We start from the raw sequence: 12,768 nt of genomic DNA on the forward strand, positions 1-12,768 counted from the left end.
TTAACTAAATTTATGCAACAGAAAGATAAAAATTTTCAGATTCAAGTGGCTGCTATACAGAATTTAGAAAATTAGATGGGACAAACTGCAAAGGCACTTTCAGAAAGGAGGCATAGAACTCTGCTAAGTGATATTGAGATAGATCCTCAACAACAGGAAATGGCAGTGAATGTTGTTGAGAACGATCAACTTGAGACAATTACTACTCGTAGTGAGGTTTAACTTCCAAAATTCACATCTAAGAGACGGGTGGTAGTTAATAAAAAAGGTACCTTTCACATATGAGAAACATGTGGATTGATCTAAAAAATTAGCAAAAATGATTCCAGATCAGAATTCAAATAGTCAACAGGTAAAAAGGTGTAAACAGTCCCAAATAAATTATTAAAAAATTAAAAGTTAAAAAAATTAATTTTTAAATGGTAAGGTGTATTCATCATTTCACAGTTTTTATTAAGAGATTAGATGAAAATGGATAGATATGATGGTTTGTGCAATTAAACGTGTAATTAAGGATGAAAATGCCAAATAGAAAGGTAGCGATTTTTCACAATAATAGTGAAAGGTATGAGCATTATATGTTAATTACCTTTTTTTTAAAATTTATTTGGGACTTGTTTGCACTTTTTAAAAAAATTGGGACTATGAATGTAATTAGTTCTTATTTCTTTTAGTTTTATTTAAATAGAATGGTATATTTGTTATTTTACGGCTTTTAATTGAGAAAATGGATCAAAATCACCTTTTGCGTAATGAAAAGTGGAAATGAGAGTGAAAATGTTAAAAATAAAAAGTAAGGATATTTTTCACAATAATAGTAAAAGGTAAGGACGTTATGTGCTAATTACTGACCACAATATGTATAACTATAAATGTATTCCTTGGATTTTAAATAAAGTTAAAATTAAGTTGAAAGCTTTTTAAGTAATTATAATTAAGTCCAAAACTCTTCTGGGCTATCACAGGGATCTATCCTTTATATATCTTTATACTCTAATAAATAGATCTCATCTAGTCAATCCTAGACCATCCAATCTAACTATTATTTTTTAATTTTTCCATTAAAAGCGAAAATACTACACTCTAATAATTTCCTCTGATATGTTATATATGCATTTTATCTTTGTCCGAAATCTGATAATTAGGAATCGACTTAAATATTTTTTTTTTTGGTCCATCTAATTAATCTCACTAACTTAAGTACCAATTTCTTAAACAACCATGTGGACCAATCATAGATGTCTAAAATTTTAGCTATCGATAAACATTGAGTTCAGATTTATAATCATTCAATGGTTTTTTATTGTTGCTAATAATCTTTTTGCAATGTTTTTTGAAGGTTATCTATGCTTATATCCTTACTTTTGCAACATTTATTGAACGTTGCTGTTTCCCAACTTACTTTATATATATTATTTTACACATATCAAACTCATTTCACAAGTCTTTAAATTTATTTACACATTAGTCTATTGCCTGTACAATGCACGGGCTTTGTTATTTCGAAGGTAATATTAGCGTTCTTGAAAAATAGATTCATATCTCTTCTTTTGATGACTTCTTAAACCTTAATACAATATTTTTTCATGTACTAGTAGGGTGGGGTGTCGAGCAAGGCAGTTGACGAAGAGAGCAAAAATTTATTTACTATAACTTCAAAAACAAAGATAATAATAGTTGACATCTTGGGTTTTAGCTGATAACATGCGGAAAATGAAACCTTTCAAAAGTTTTTCCTTCTCTCCCTGCCTATTATATATAAAAAAAACTATGTAATAAAATGATTTTACAAGAAAATTTCTGTACCTCAGCCATGAACGGTGTGTAGCTCAAAAACTCAATGAAAAGGACCAATGGATTAAACAATCCAGCAGTGACTATACAAATGTACAGACTTACGAACAAGCTCAGCCTGAAGTGTCAAGGATAACTCTTTCACTGCAATCTTTGGTTCACTACAACAATAAATAGATGCATCGAGATCATATCGATAATAAAAAAATAGAGAAAACAAAGACAAATTCAAGTAGAGATCAAACACATGCAGAGAAAGAAAGACCTGCTATACTGAGATATATTGGTTGCTGGAATTCTTTGCCCAAAGATCACTGATCTCTTATTTTCCCAATCAAATGCACAAAGTACTTAAAATATTGCTAAGTGAAGATCTTGGAAAGTTTTGCATTTAATGAGTCGTAAATGTTTTCTTCTGAAAAGTCATGCCTAGATATACTTGGCATCTCTTCATCCATAGAATCTTCTATTTTAGTTCTTCTAGCATTAACAAATCTCATTTTTTAAAGTAATTCAGAAAACATGATTGGTTGTCACTCATGTACCTAATAACTTAAAATTACAAATATTTTGTTCCCTACTATGTACAGAGACCATGGGTTTGCGGATGATTTCTCATTCATTCACAAGGTTACAACATAAAATCATGCAATATAGTTAGGGTATTGTAGAGGGTGTATTTGTATATATACTGGAGATTCAAAGCTATCTGTGAGAACAAAGTAAATTTCATGATCATACTTGCTAGGAGGAGGATGGATTCGTATAACATCACATCTCCTGCACTATTGAATCTATAAAATGTTTACTCCAAATGACAGTGCAGAATTATTGCCATGTAACAAACCTCTTTCCATATCTATATCAGGTCTTTGGAATATCTGATGTGAAATGAGTCAGGGCCAATGCTTCCATAGTGCCCTTGTATTCATTTTTAACCTATTTAGAACTATAACTATGAATAAATTCATTCAAATGTGGTCACTGCTCCAAGTTTTCATCAAGCTGGAATAAAATGCCAAAAGTCAATAACACTAAAATTTAAGCAGATGATGTCTTGACAATTAATGATGCCAAAAATAGGAATTCCAATGCTCAACAAGTAATTCTAAACAATATTTCCCCCCTTTTGAAGTGAAGTTGAATGAGCATGATATTAGATAATTTGTATCTAACAAAGTTTATATATCTGACTTATAAATAAGCAATTGACAAGAAAGAAAGAAAAAATCATTTTTAATAATTTTAGATAATGAACAATGCAAAACCAGTTAAATGTGAACCTCTGCCACCAAATGAACAGTAGTTGCCTCATCTTCTATTTTAATAGCATGGTTGGATCAAAAAGGAAACAAAAATTACAACTGTAAATTTCAAATCTCATAATTGACAAATGAAAATCTCACAAACCAAAAACACCTTAACCCTCAGTCCCCGCTCTTTCTCTTTCCTTCTCTAAAGCAAGGGACAACTTCCATTCACACGTTCTACAGATGGCAATCTATATTTTACTTGCAAATGGCATTGACACTCGAAAACAACCAACAAGAGGCTGATGCATAGACCTGATGCAAATGATTGCTGTGAACAATTTAAATGAATAATTAACTAACAAATGTATTGTTACAACCCACATTATTTAGTTAAAAGTCAAGAGTTGAATTTTCAAAGTCAAAGTCACATAGGGACTTAAATGAAATAAATGACTTTATTGGGACTTGAATTGACTAAAATATTTTATTGCGGTTTATTTTGCAATTGACAATATATGAGGGTTACATTGGATACAATTGGAAGTTGAAAATTTACTTATACATTTTAGGGAAGTTTAGGATTTAAATGTTAGCCCATATTAGAAAAGAGGGAATTTTCTTGCAAATTGGGATTTTTAATGCCTTTGACCATCTCTTTTTCTCTCATAAATCACACACACATACACTAGAAGAAAGAAAGAACCGGCAGAGAAGAAGAAAAAGGGAAACAAAAGAGAGAAGAAAAAGAAGAAGGAAAAGAAAAAAAAAAAAAAAAAAAAAAAAAGAGAAAGAAAGGAAAGAGGTAGTTCAAGGTTCATTTCCATTTTTCCTCTCTTTTTATTTTCTTCAAGAGGTAGATATATTTTATGTTAAATTCTAGGGTTTTATTTTGGCTCCAAAATTTTCAGATTTTTGAGAGGAATACTAGTTGGAGCTCAAGTTATTAATTCTTGAATTTCTATCTACACTAAGGTAAGGAGATATTATTTTTTTGGGCAAACCCTAGTTTTTAAATTTGATGATTGAGCATGGATTATTTGTGGAAATGATTACATTAATGGAATTGTTCACTTGGCAGAATGATTTTGGGGAATGATAGATATATTAATTTGGTTGTATTATGATTTCTTGTTTTTCACTAAAATGAAAGGGACAAATATTGTTATGATTGTAATGAAGTTAAATTTGGATGTGGTATATGATTATGAAGGTATTAGAAAGTGGAAATTAGTTTCGACTGATTAAAGGAAATTTAGGAAAATTTCGCAAGTCTCGGGGAATTTAGTTTAATTATTATATGATTAGAGATTAAATGTTTCTTTATTTTAGTAGTGATTAAATTAGTTATTTGTAACGTATTACAGGTGGTGACGAAGAATTGGAAAAGCTTACCGACTGACCTAGTCTGTAACTCGTATTGAGTGAGTGGATATAAAACTTATTTTTCAGAAATAAGTTTTCGTCAAATTTTAAAGTTATTTATTTTATAAAGTTGACTTCATAGCATGATTTCCAGAATAAAATGAATTTTATTATCAATTTCTTTTAAAGTTAAATTCAGTTCAGTTAAATTATTTTAGTAGCATGTTATATTCTTATTACATGTTTCAGTATAGTTAAAGTTATTTTTAAAAATCACCAGAAAGTACCCAGGTGATTTTACCCCAGTTTGCACTGATGTGAATGTGTTTCTACAGTGTATGATCAGTATAGTGATTTTACCCGCTCTGCACTATCGTGAATGTGTTTCTATAGTGTATGACCAGATTATCAGAGGTCTTTGGGACCCACTCTCGTACACACATAGGCTTTGGGCCGTGTACTAGGGTGATTAGCCTTTGGAGCAACTCTGCGTACGTATGACCAGATTATCATCTATCATATTTGAATGGCTTTGCCTTGTACATCGAGATTACTCTGTACATGAGTAAGGCTATTCATTGAGTACTCTTTTTGGTGTGATTTTCAGTATTTATTCAATTCTCAGATTTCAGATTATGGAATTCAGTTTTCAAAATAAAGCTTTCAACTTATAATATTGACCAGTAGCAATATTTCATAGATTTTCATGAATATCAGATTATTCGTTAACTTTACATTTACTTATCCAGAATTAAGAACAAAAAATTGTATGATGTAATCATGTTTTGGTTTTAAAAGTGTTACCAGATTTCAGAAATTTTCAAAGATTTAATAAAGCTAGAATTTTCAGAAAATATGTAGAAATGGAAAAAGTATATTTATTCGCAAATTATCCACTCACTAAGCTATAAGCTCATATGTCTTTTCACCTTTTTCCTTGTCAAATAGCAGCTGAATTGAGTAGCTTTGGAGCCTGTTGTTCCGTCATATTGAGTCATCTGTCATAGGTTGTATGGCCTACTTTACCAGACTATGTAGTATATGTTTCTTTGAGTTATATGTAGTTTATGTCAGAAAAGGTTATCATGGGTTCACTACATATTTGGCGTCTTTAGTATATTTGAGAAATGTTGGTTGCAGAGAAAGGAAATGTTGATTTGCCGACATTTTATTTGAATAGTTTGTATTTTGAGGGAATAGCTTATCCTATTTATATTATAGGTATTGATTTGAGGAAAATTAGTTGCTGTTCAGTGGTTTTAGTTCATATTTCAAGGGAAACTCTGTCAAAATTTTGTTAAAAATATTCTTCAGTCAAGTAAGTCAAGTTGCCTTGATGGTGGGTCCGACGTTTACCTGGTATCTACCATCGGCGCACGACATGCGTAGAATCCATTAAGGTGATTCGGGACGGGTCGTGTCATGTATGACCAGCACAAAACAACAATAACCCAGAAAAAAAATGTCGTCACCTTGTGTACTGCGATGAAAGAATTTTCTGTAATGCAAGTTGTTGCTCAGGCTACAAGGATAACTATGTAGAGGTAATAGTTGATGGTGGAAATATCTGTTAAGGCTCCTTCAATAGATTGATCATTAGACTAATAGTTTGCTTTGTAACAAGATCTTTACATGCACATAGAACCTTAGCAGAAGAAAAATGTTGATAGTAAAATGGTGAGAACTGACCTCAGCAAATATAGAGACAATTTTGGGGAGATATTGATGAAACTGGCAACGATGTAATTGGCATATCTTTCCCAAAGCAGAAACCACATCTGGCATATAATCTTGCAAAATATAAGCAAAGAAAAGACAAAATACTATTTTACAAAATAGGAAGTGCGAGAGATTGATAAAAAAGAAATTGGAAAAAATTGAAAAAGAATCAAACAAACAACTCCATACTTACAAACAACTCATGTCCCTTCCTTTAATCCGAGTTTCAAAAATATTTTCTATCGATCATCAACATGTTCATCTAAAACTTTTGATGTATATTTCTCCACCATTGATTATCTTAGATTACTTGAAAAGAATAGAGATAGTTTAAGTCCAAACAGGTTTTGTTTTCTTTTTATGGGCTGGGGTGAATTTTAGTTGCGTTGTGGGCTACTTTTTGCAAAATTGAACGAACGTTGCAAAAAGTAAATTTTTGTGAATGTATTTACAACCGTCATTGAACATTGCGAAAAGTGAAACTTTTCACAACATTTAATGAACACTGGAAAAAATAATTTTTTTAGATGTTTTCGTAAAAGTCAGTGAACGTTGTGAAAGATTAAACTTTTCCCAACACTCAATAAACGTTGCAAAAAAATTCACTTTTTGCAACAATCAGTAAATGTTACAAAAGACTGTATATTATGAGTTCTAGCAATATGCACTAAATGTTGCTGTAAAGCCAAATTTTAACAATGTTCAATAAAATGTTGTAAAAAATGAATCCTTTCACAACATTCAATAAATGTTGCAAAATATGATATTAGCAACATGCCTTTAAAAGGTGTTGCCAAATCTCAATTACGTTAAGCAATTGCAACATTTATTTGTTAAAATGTTGCAATAGAACCCTTTGGTAATGAATGTTACCATTTTAGTGTTGCAAAAGATCATTTCTGTTGTAGTGGTAGTCCTTATTTGAACCACACTAAAAAAAAAAAAAAAAAAAGGATTTCGTAAAAAGTGATTTTTTTTTTTTTGTTGAGTGAGAATGTACAGTTAAGAAGTAGGGAATTATTAAATTTACGTGTAAAATTATTTTATTGAAAGAATATATATTAAAAAATAAGTTTAAGAAAAAATGAATTTAAAAAATGAGGCTCGAACAGGGCTAAGATCTCACTTAAACCTGGTCATTGCTTTGGAGAAGTATAACTAAAAGAAGTACCCAAACTACATTTCAATGTTTGTGTAGATGAGAGGATGTGTAATTACAAAAAAAAAAAAATAAAAAAAAATTTACATATAAAATTATTTTATTAAGAAAATGTATGATGAAAATTAAGTTTAATGAAAAAATGAGTCTAGCTAATGAAGCTCAAAGTGGTTAGATCTCACTTAATCGTCAATGCTAAAAGAAGGGTCGTTATAATGCCACCACAATTTTTATTTAATACATTGTATTTAAGTTGTAGTTAAACGTCCCGATCTTTCCTCATTGGATCAATTATTTCTTTAACGTTTTTATTTGTTGAATTCTTATCTTCAGCTTTTCACTAATAGTACTTCTCGTACTTGATAATGATTTATATCAAAATAATTTTATTTTCATGTTTTGAAATGAAGAAAAAATTACCCTATTTATTTATTTATTTATTTTTAAATATGATGGAACAATAACTTATTTCACGCTATTTAAATTTCAATGGACTTTTGGATATAAAAGGTTCTCAAATACAAGCCCCCTTTTGGTTCTAATTTTCAAACAAAAAAATTAATTTTTTGATCGTTACTTAACATAGTCATCGTCATTTTGGATTTTTTCACTCGTAGATGAGACTCACTTTTTCAAGCTAACGGGGAAAAAATTGATTCTCATAATCAGCCCCAAACAGGTTCGAAATGTGTTAACTAAGACAATTTCCAATGGGATGGCAAATTTGAGTATAAAATGCTCTCTAATGATATGGCAAATATAGAGTAAATTTGGTGTTATGAATATGTTTAAACCAAATTTGGTGTAAATGAACACCATTCAAGTTTTTCAATTATTTCCATTTTACCCTTCTTCCCCTTTACAACAAATTTTTATTTCATCTCTATCCCTTTTTATCATTCAGAATTAATATATTTTAATTTATTTATAATTATTTTAGTGTGATGGTTATTTATATTTAACATTTATATTTAAATTATAATCAAGTAATAAGTAATAATCATTTTTAAATTAAATGCAATTTTTTAAATTGTGGTATTCTGTTTAATTTTTTCATTAATAAATGCAGTATTTTAGTTCATTAAATATAATTTTTAATTTAATGATTTTAATAACAATATAATTTTTAATTAAATAATTTAAAATAAAATTTTGTGTAAGACAATTTCCAATGGTTACACCAACTTTGATATAACTTTTACACCAAATTTGTAGCATCTCTGAACCCCCTTTTTATTGGAAATAATGCATTTTGGAATAATATTTTGATGAAAAATATGTGATTAAAAAATAAGAAATTTTTTTAGATTTATATGTAATACTATTTTATTGAAGAACTTGAAGTTGAAAATATAAGAGAAAAATATATTTTAATAATAATGAAGACCAAATCAGAGTTTGGTGTAATCATTGGAGATGATACACCAAATTGAACCAAATTTGGTGTAAACTATTGGAGATAGTCTAATAAAAAGTTTATGAATAAGAATGATATAAAAAATATTAGGGACATAAATGTTATAATGAATAAAACTTAAGATCATTAAGTGCAATTAAAATGTAGTGTAAGAAATAAAACTTATGACGTGAATATAGTTAACATAATTGTATTGTCATCACAATTTTTATTTGTTACACAATATTTTAATTATTAGTTAAACTCTTTAGTTTTTGCTTATTGTAGAAATTATTTTTCATAATTTTTTTGTCGAGTTCTTATTTCAATATTCCATTAATTAGTTCCTTCGTCCTTTATGATGATTTATGTTAAACTACTTTGTTTTTTAGTACTTTTTTATTTATTAATTTTGTAAAATATGATAAAAAATAAATTGTTATACTCTATTTCTATGAACTTTTTGGATATAAATTGTTATCAAATATAAAATATATTAACTAATAAAATGTCTGAGTATAAGAATGTCATGAAAAATTGTTAGAGACAAATGTTATAATGAATAGAGATTGAAAATTTTAAGTATAATTTTAAGTATAATAAAAATTTAAATATAATATCAATATAATTATAAAAGTTAAATGCCCAAACTACCCATCATCGTTTGCGTATATGAAATGCCACTGACCTAGGGTTTCATTTGTTATCCACTTCGAAATATCTCAGTCTCTTTTCTCGATTTGCTTAGCACTCCTTTTTCTAAGCAGCAAGCAGAGGTAATTAGCCGAAACTCTCTTTTTTCCCCTCTATCAGTGATACAGCTATGTATATTTGTATTTTTCTTTTTGTAGTGATTTTTTTGGTGAAACTATTACGTATGCACGTGCATCTATCTGTATATGTTCATGTGTGCTTTGTGTAAAAATTGAGGTTTAGTATAGACTTATGCTTGATGCTCGCTTTATTTCAACGGATGTATAGATTTTGGTTTTTTAGCTTAATTTCTGTGTATTTATATGCCTACAGAATTAGGCTTTGGGCTCGTTTTGTCGTTTATTTAGGATTCAGAGGAATTTGGGTCTTTCTGATTTCACATAAAAATTTTAATTTACCGGATTTGTTTTCTTTGAAAGCTTTCATGTTGTATTTGTTTTGGGTAATTAAGTATTTATGTCCTTGTGCGCTTCAATAAGAATCTAAACTTTTATAACCTCCATTATCTAGAAAATTCTGAAGCATTATACTGTTGATTGAGACTGCAATTTTTTTTTGAAAGGGATTCATATGCTTTGGAGCGTAATCTCCATTTTTTTTTTCTTAATGGCCATATGCTTCTCTGTTTTCCGTTTATAAAGAGAAGGTTTTGGTATGTGTTTTACTTTGCAACTGGCACTTTGATGTTTAATTTGTTGTGTTTGGAGTTTTTATCTACTTGTTATTTAATTTTCCTAATATATCAATATACGAAAATACAAAACTATATGTTTCATTGTGTTTAGATGAGGTCCATGGGAGAAGTAATTTTTGTGCTCAATGGTTGTTAAGCTCTTTCTGAAACGTGGTTTTTACTTTTAAAATTTGCATCAAACAAAGTGTTTATTAACTCAAAAAAGGACTTTATTGATCAAATACCTATATTGTTTTATGACAGATGAATGTGGAAAAGCTAATGAAGATGGCCGGCTCTGTCCGAACTGGGGGAAAGGGTACCATGAGAAGGTTTGTGTCTTCTTAATATATGATACTGATTTTCCCCTGTGAATTTTGACTGAATTAATACCACAACATTTCTTTTGTCAAAAAGTTGTACAACACCATAATCTAAATTTTCTGCTGCAATGGCATTGTTAGATGATTATTTATTGGTTTGTATTCAGCTCAATCAGAGTAGACTCTTTGTTAGTGTCATTGAGCCCTGTTTTGTACATAATCTTTAAAATTCATTTTTTCTGAACTTGTTTTCAACTGCATACTCTCGATAAAATAATTTCCCTATTTTTTAACCACATATTTTCCAAAAAAATCACTTTTAATAAAATCTATTTTAAAAAACTACATAAACAAGCCCAAAATATATGTTCTCAATTGCAGAAAGAAGAAGGCTGTTCATAAGACAACCACGACAGATGACAAAAGACTTCAAAGCACCCTGAAAAGAATAGGGGTGAATGCTATACCAGCAATTGAGGAGGTCAATATTTTCAAGGAGGATGTAGTAATCCAGTTCACTAACCCTAAAGGTACCCATGATGTAGACAATCTGTATTTTGTCCCAATTGACTTCTTTTGGTCCTTTGACCCTCTATTGACTTGTTATCTTTTGTTATTCAGTTCAAGCATCTATTGCTGCCAACACTTGGGTTGTTAGTGGCTCTCCTCAGACCAAGAGTATGCTCTCCTCTTTTCTCTTCATGAAAACATAGTTTTTAATTTTTCAGGTGCATAACAGTCATTGTCATATAGTGCAATATTTGTCCTTATTTTATTTTAGTCTGAGTTGCTGTTTGAGAAATATTATATAAAAAAAAAAAAAAAAAAAAGGAAAATGTTATGAAATTTGATATAAACCTAGTTCCAGACACATAAGGGCTGTAACCATATTTCGACTTATGGTCGATCCATTGATTTTTGATTGCAAATAAATAAGCAGATTGGCCTCAAATAGCTTATTTCCTTTGTATTTGGGAATTTGAGTTGCTAGCTGAACTTTCCTCAATTTTATTTATTTATTTTTTGGTCTCTATCGTAAATAATGGAGGGGAAGGTTGATTGCTATTTATGTTATCTGTTGTACTGTTACTTCTATCAATTTAAACTGATTTTCTATTTGGTTCTGTCTTAGAATTGCAAGACGTTCTCCCTCAAATCATTCACCAATTAGGTTTGCGTTCAGCTTTCTTTTCTTCTTATATTTGTTTGGTTAGACTAATTGGAAAAAACTTGATTGTCTAAAGGTTTCTCCTGAAAACTTCAGGTCCAGATAACTTGGAGAATTTGAAGAAACTGGCAGAGCAGTTCAAAAATCAGATGCCTGGTGCAGCTGCTGATGCAGCTCAAGAACAAGATGATGATGATGTACCAGACCTTGTGGCTGGCGAGACCTTTGAGGCTGCCGCAGAGGAGGGCCATGATCATGATCATGACCATGACCATGACCATGACCATGACCATGATCATGGTCATGGTCATGATGATCATGGTCATGCTTAAGAGCTCGATATTGATTTTGTGTGCAATTCCTTGTATTTTTATTTTTTTAATGCTTTTGAGATGTTTATTATGAAAATACTAGACAGTTTGTTACATTAACATAGCCCTTCAGATCATTATCTGCCATAAATGATTTATAATGACGGGGGCAATCCTCATATCTTTGGACTTCTACTGGAAGGTTGGTTTTTGTCTTTGTAAGTTAAGATTTACCAGGACTTGTTAATCTTAGTGAATGGGCGAGCCAGGGCTTGTCATCATTATCTGTTCAATTGATTCAACCCATTTATTGGGTGTACTGAGGAGTTTGTCCGGTGTTTCTTTTGCTCCATTGACACCAATGGTCAAGGAAATGAGTTAGAAAGAAAGATTGGTTTGGTTTGTGGGCTCAACCTTTCTGCTACCACGAGGTCAATAGTGGAATGGTGAACATCTATGATATCATACTAAATCATTCGGACAGAGAGATTTCTGGGCTCAGAGCTTTGCTGTAACAAGGTAGGTAGCAAAAAGGTGAACATTTGTAGGATTATATTTCGTTTTTCCTTTGTTGCTCTAATATCTTCTGGCCATGTATGAAAGGATGATCACTGAGAAGAGAAAAAAGATAGGTGTCTCTGGGAGAATGAGTTTTCATTAGAGGCAGACTGTGTCTTGAATTTTTCTCGATTCTCTATGGATAACTGTCAAAAGAAAAAGAATAAAAATAAAAATGATTAGTGTTCATAACACTCATTTATAAATATTATATTCTCTATTTTGCTTCATTTAACATTAATCCTATTCAAAAGATAGGGAAAATGAATAAGGATATACGATGATTTGTTTTCTTATCTGCAGAGAGCTTTATAAAATAAAATTATTGGCAAACTCCT

At 30.2% G+C, this 12,768-nt stretch overlaps 1 protein-coding gene across 1 annotated transcript; it reads left to right on the plus strand.

The window, feature by feature from the left end:
- Positions 1–9,342: 9,342 nt before the first annotated feature.
- On the plus strand, positions 9,343–12,158 carry LOC111410375 (nascent polypeptide-associated complex subunit beta-like). Its single transcript, XM_023040680.1, has 6 exons — positions 9,343–9,459; positions 10,335–10,402; positions 10,775–10,923; positions 11,015–11,071; positions 11,526–11,564; positions 11,658–12,158. The coding sequence occupies exons 2-6, from the start codon at positions 10,335–10,337 to the stop codon at positions 11,891–11,893; spliced, it is 549 nt and encodes a 182-aa protein (XP_022896448.1). The 5' UTR covers positions 9,343–9,459; the 3' UTR covers positions 11,894–12,158.
- The last annotated feature ends 610 nt before the right edge of the window (positions 12,159–12,768 follow it).

The sequence above is a fragment of the Olea europaea genome, chromosome 2, assembly GCF_002742605.1.
Source record: "Olea europaea var. sylvestris chromosome 2, O_europaea_v1, whole genome shotgun sequence".
Lineage (NCBI taxonomy): Eukaryota > Viridiplantae > Streptophyta > Magnoliopsida > Lamiales > Oleaceae > Olea > Olea europaea.

Bases quoted from the DNA above. Each gene is read 5' to 3' on its own strand.
- LOC111410375 (XM_023040680.1), top strand. From the start codon at position 10,335: ATGAATGTGGAAAAGCTAATGAAGATGGCCGGCTCTGTCCGAACTGGG. The intron at 10,403-10,774 runs GTTTGTGTCTTC...TCTCAATTGCAG, and splicing joins GGAAAGGGTACCATGAGAAG to AAAGAAGAAGGCTGTTCATA. The intron at 10,924-11,014 runs GTACCCATGATG...TTTGTTATTCAG, and splicing joins CCAGTTCACTAACCCTAAAG to TTCAAGCATCTATTGCTGCC.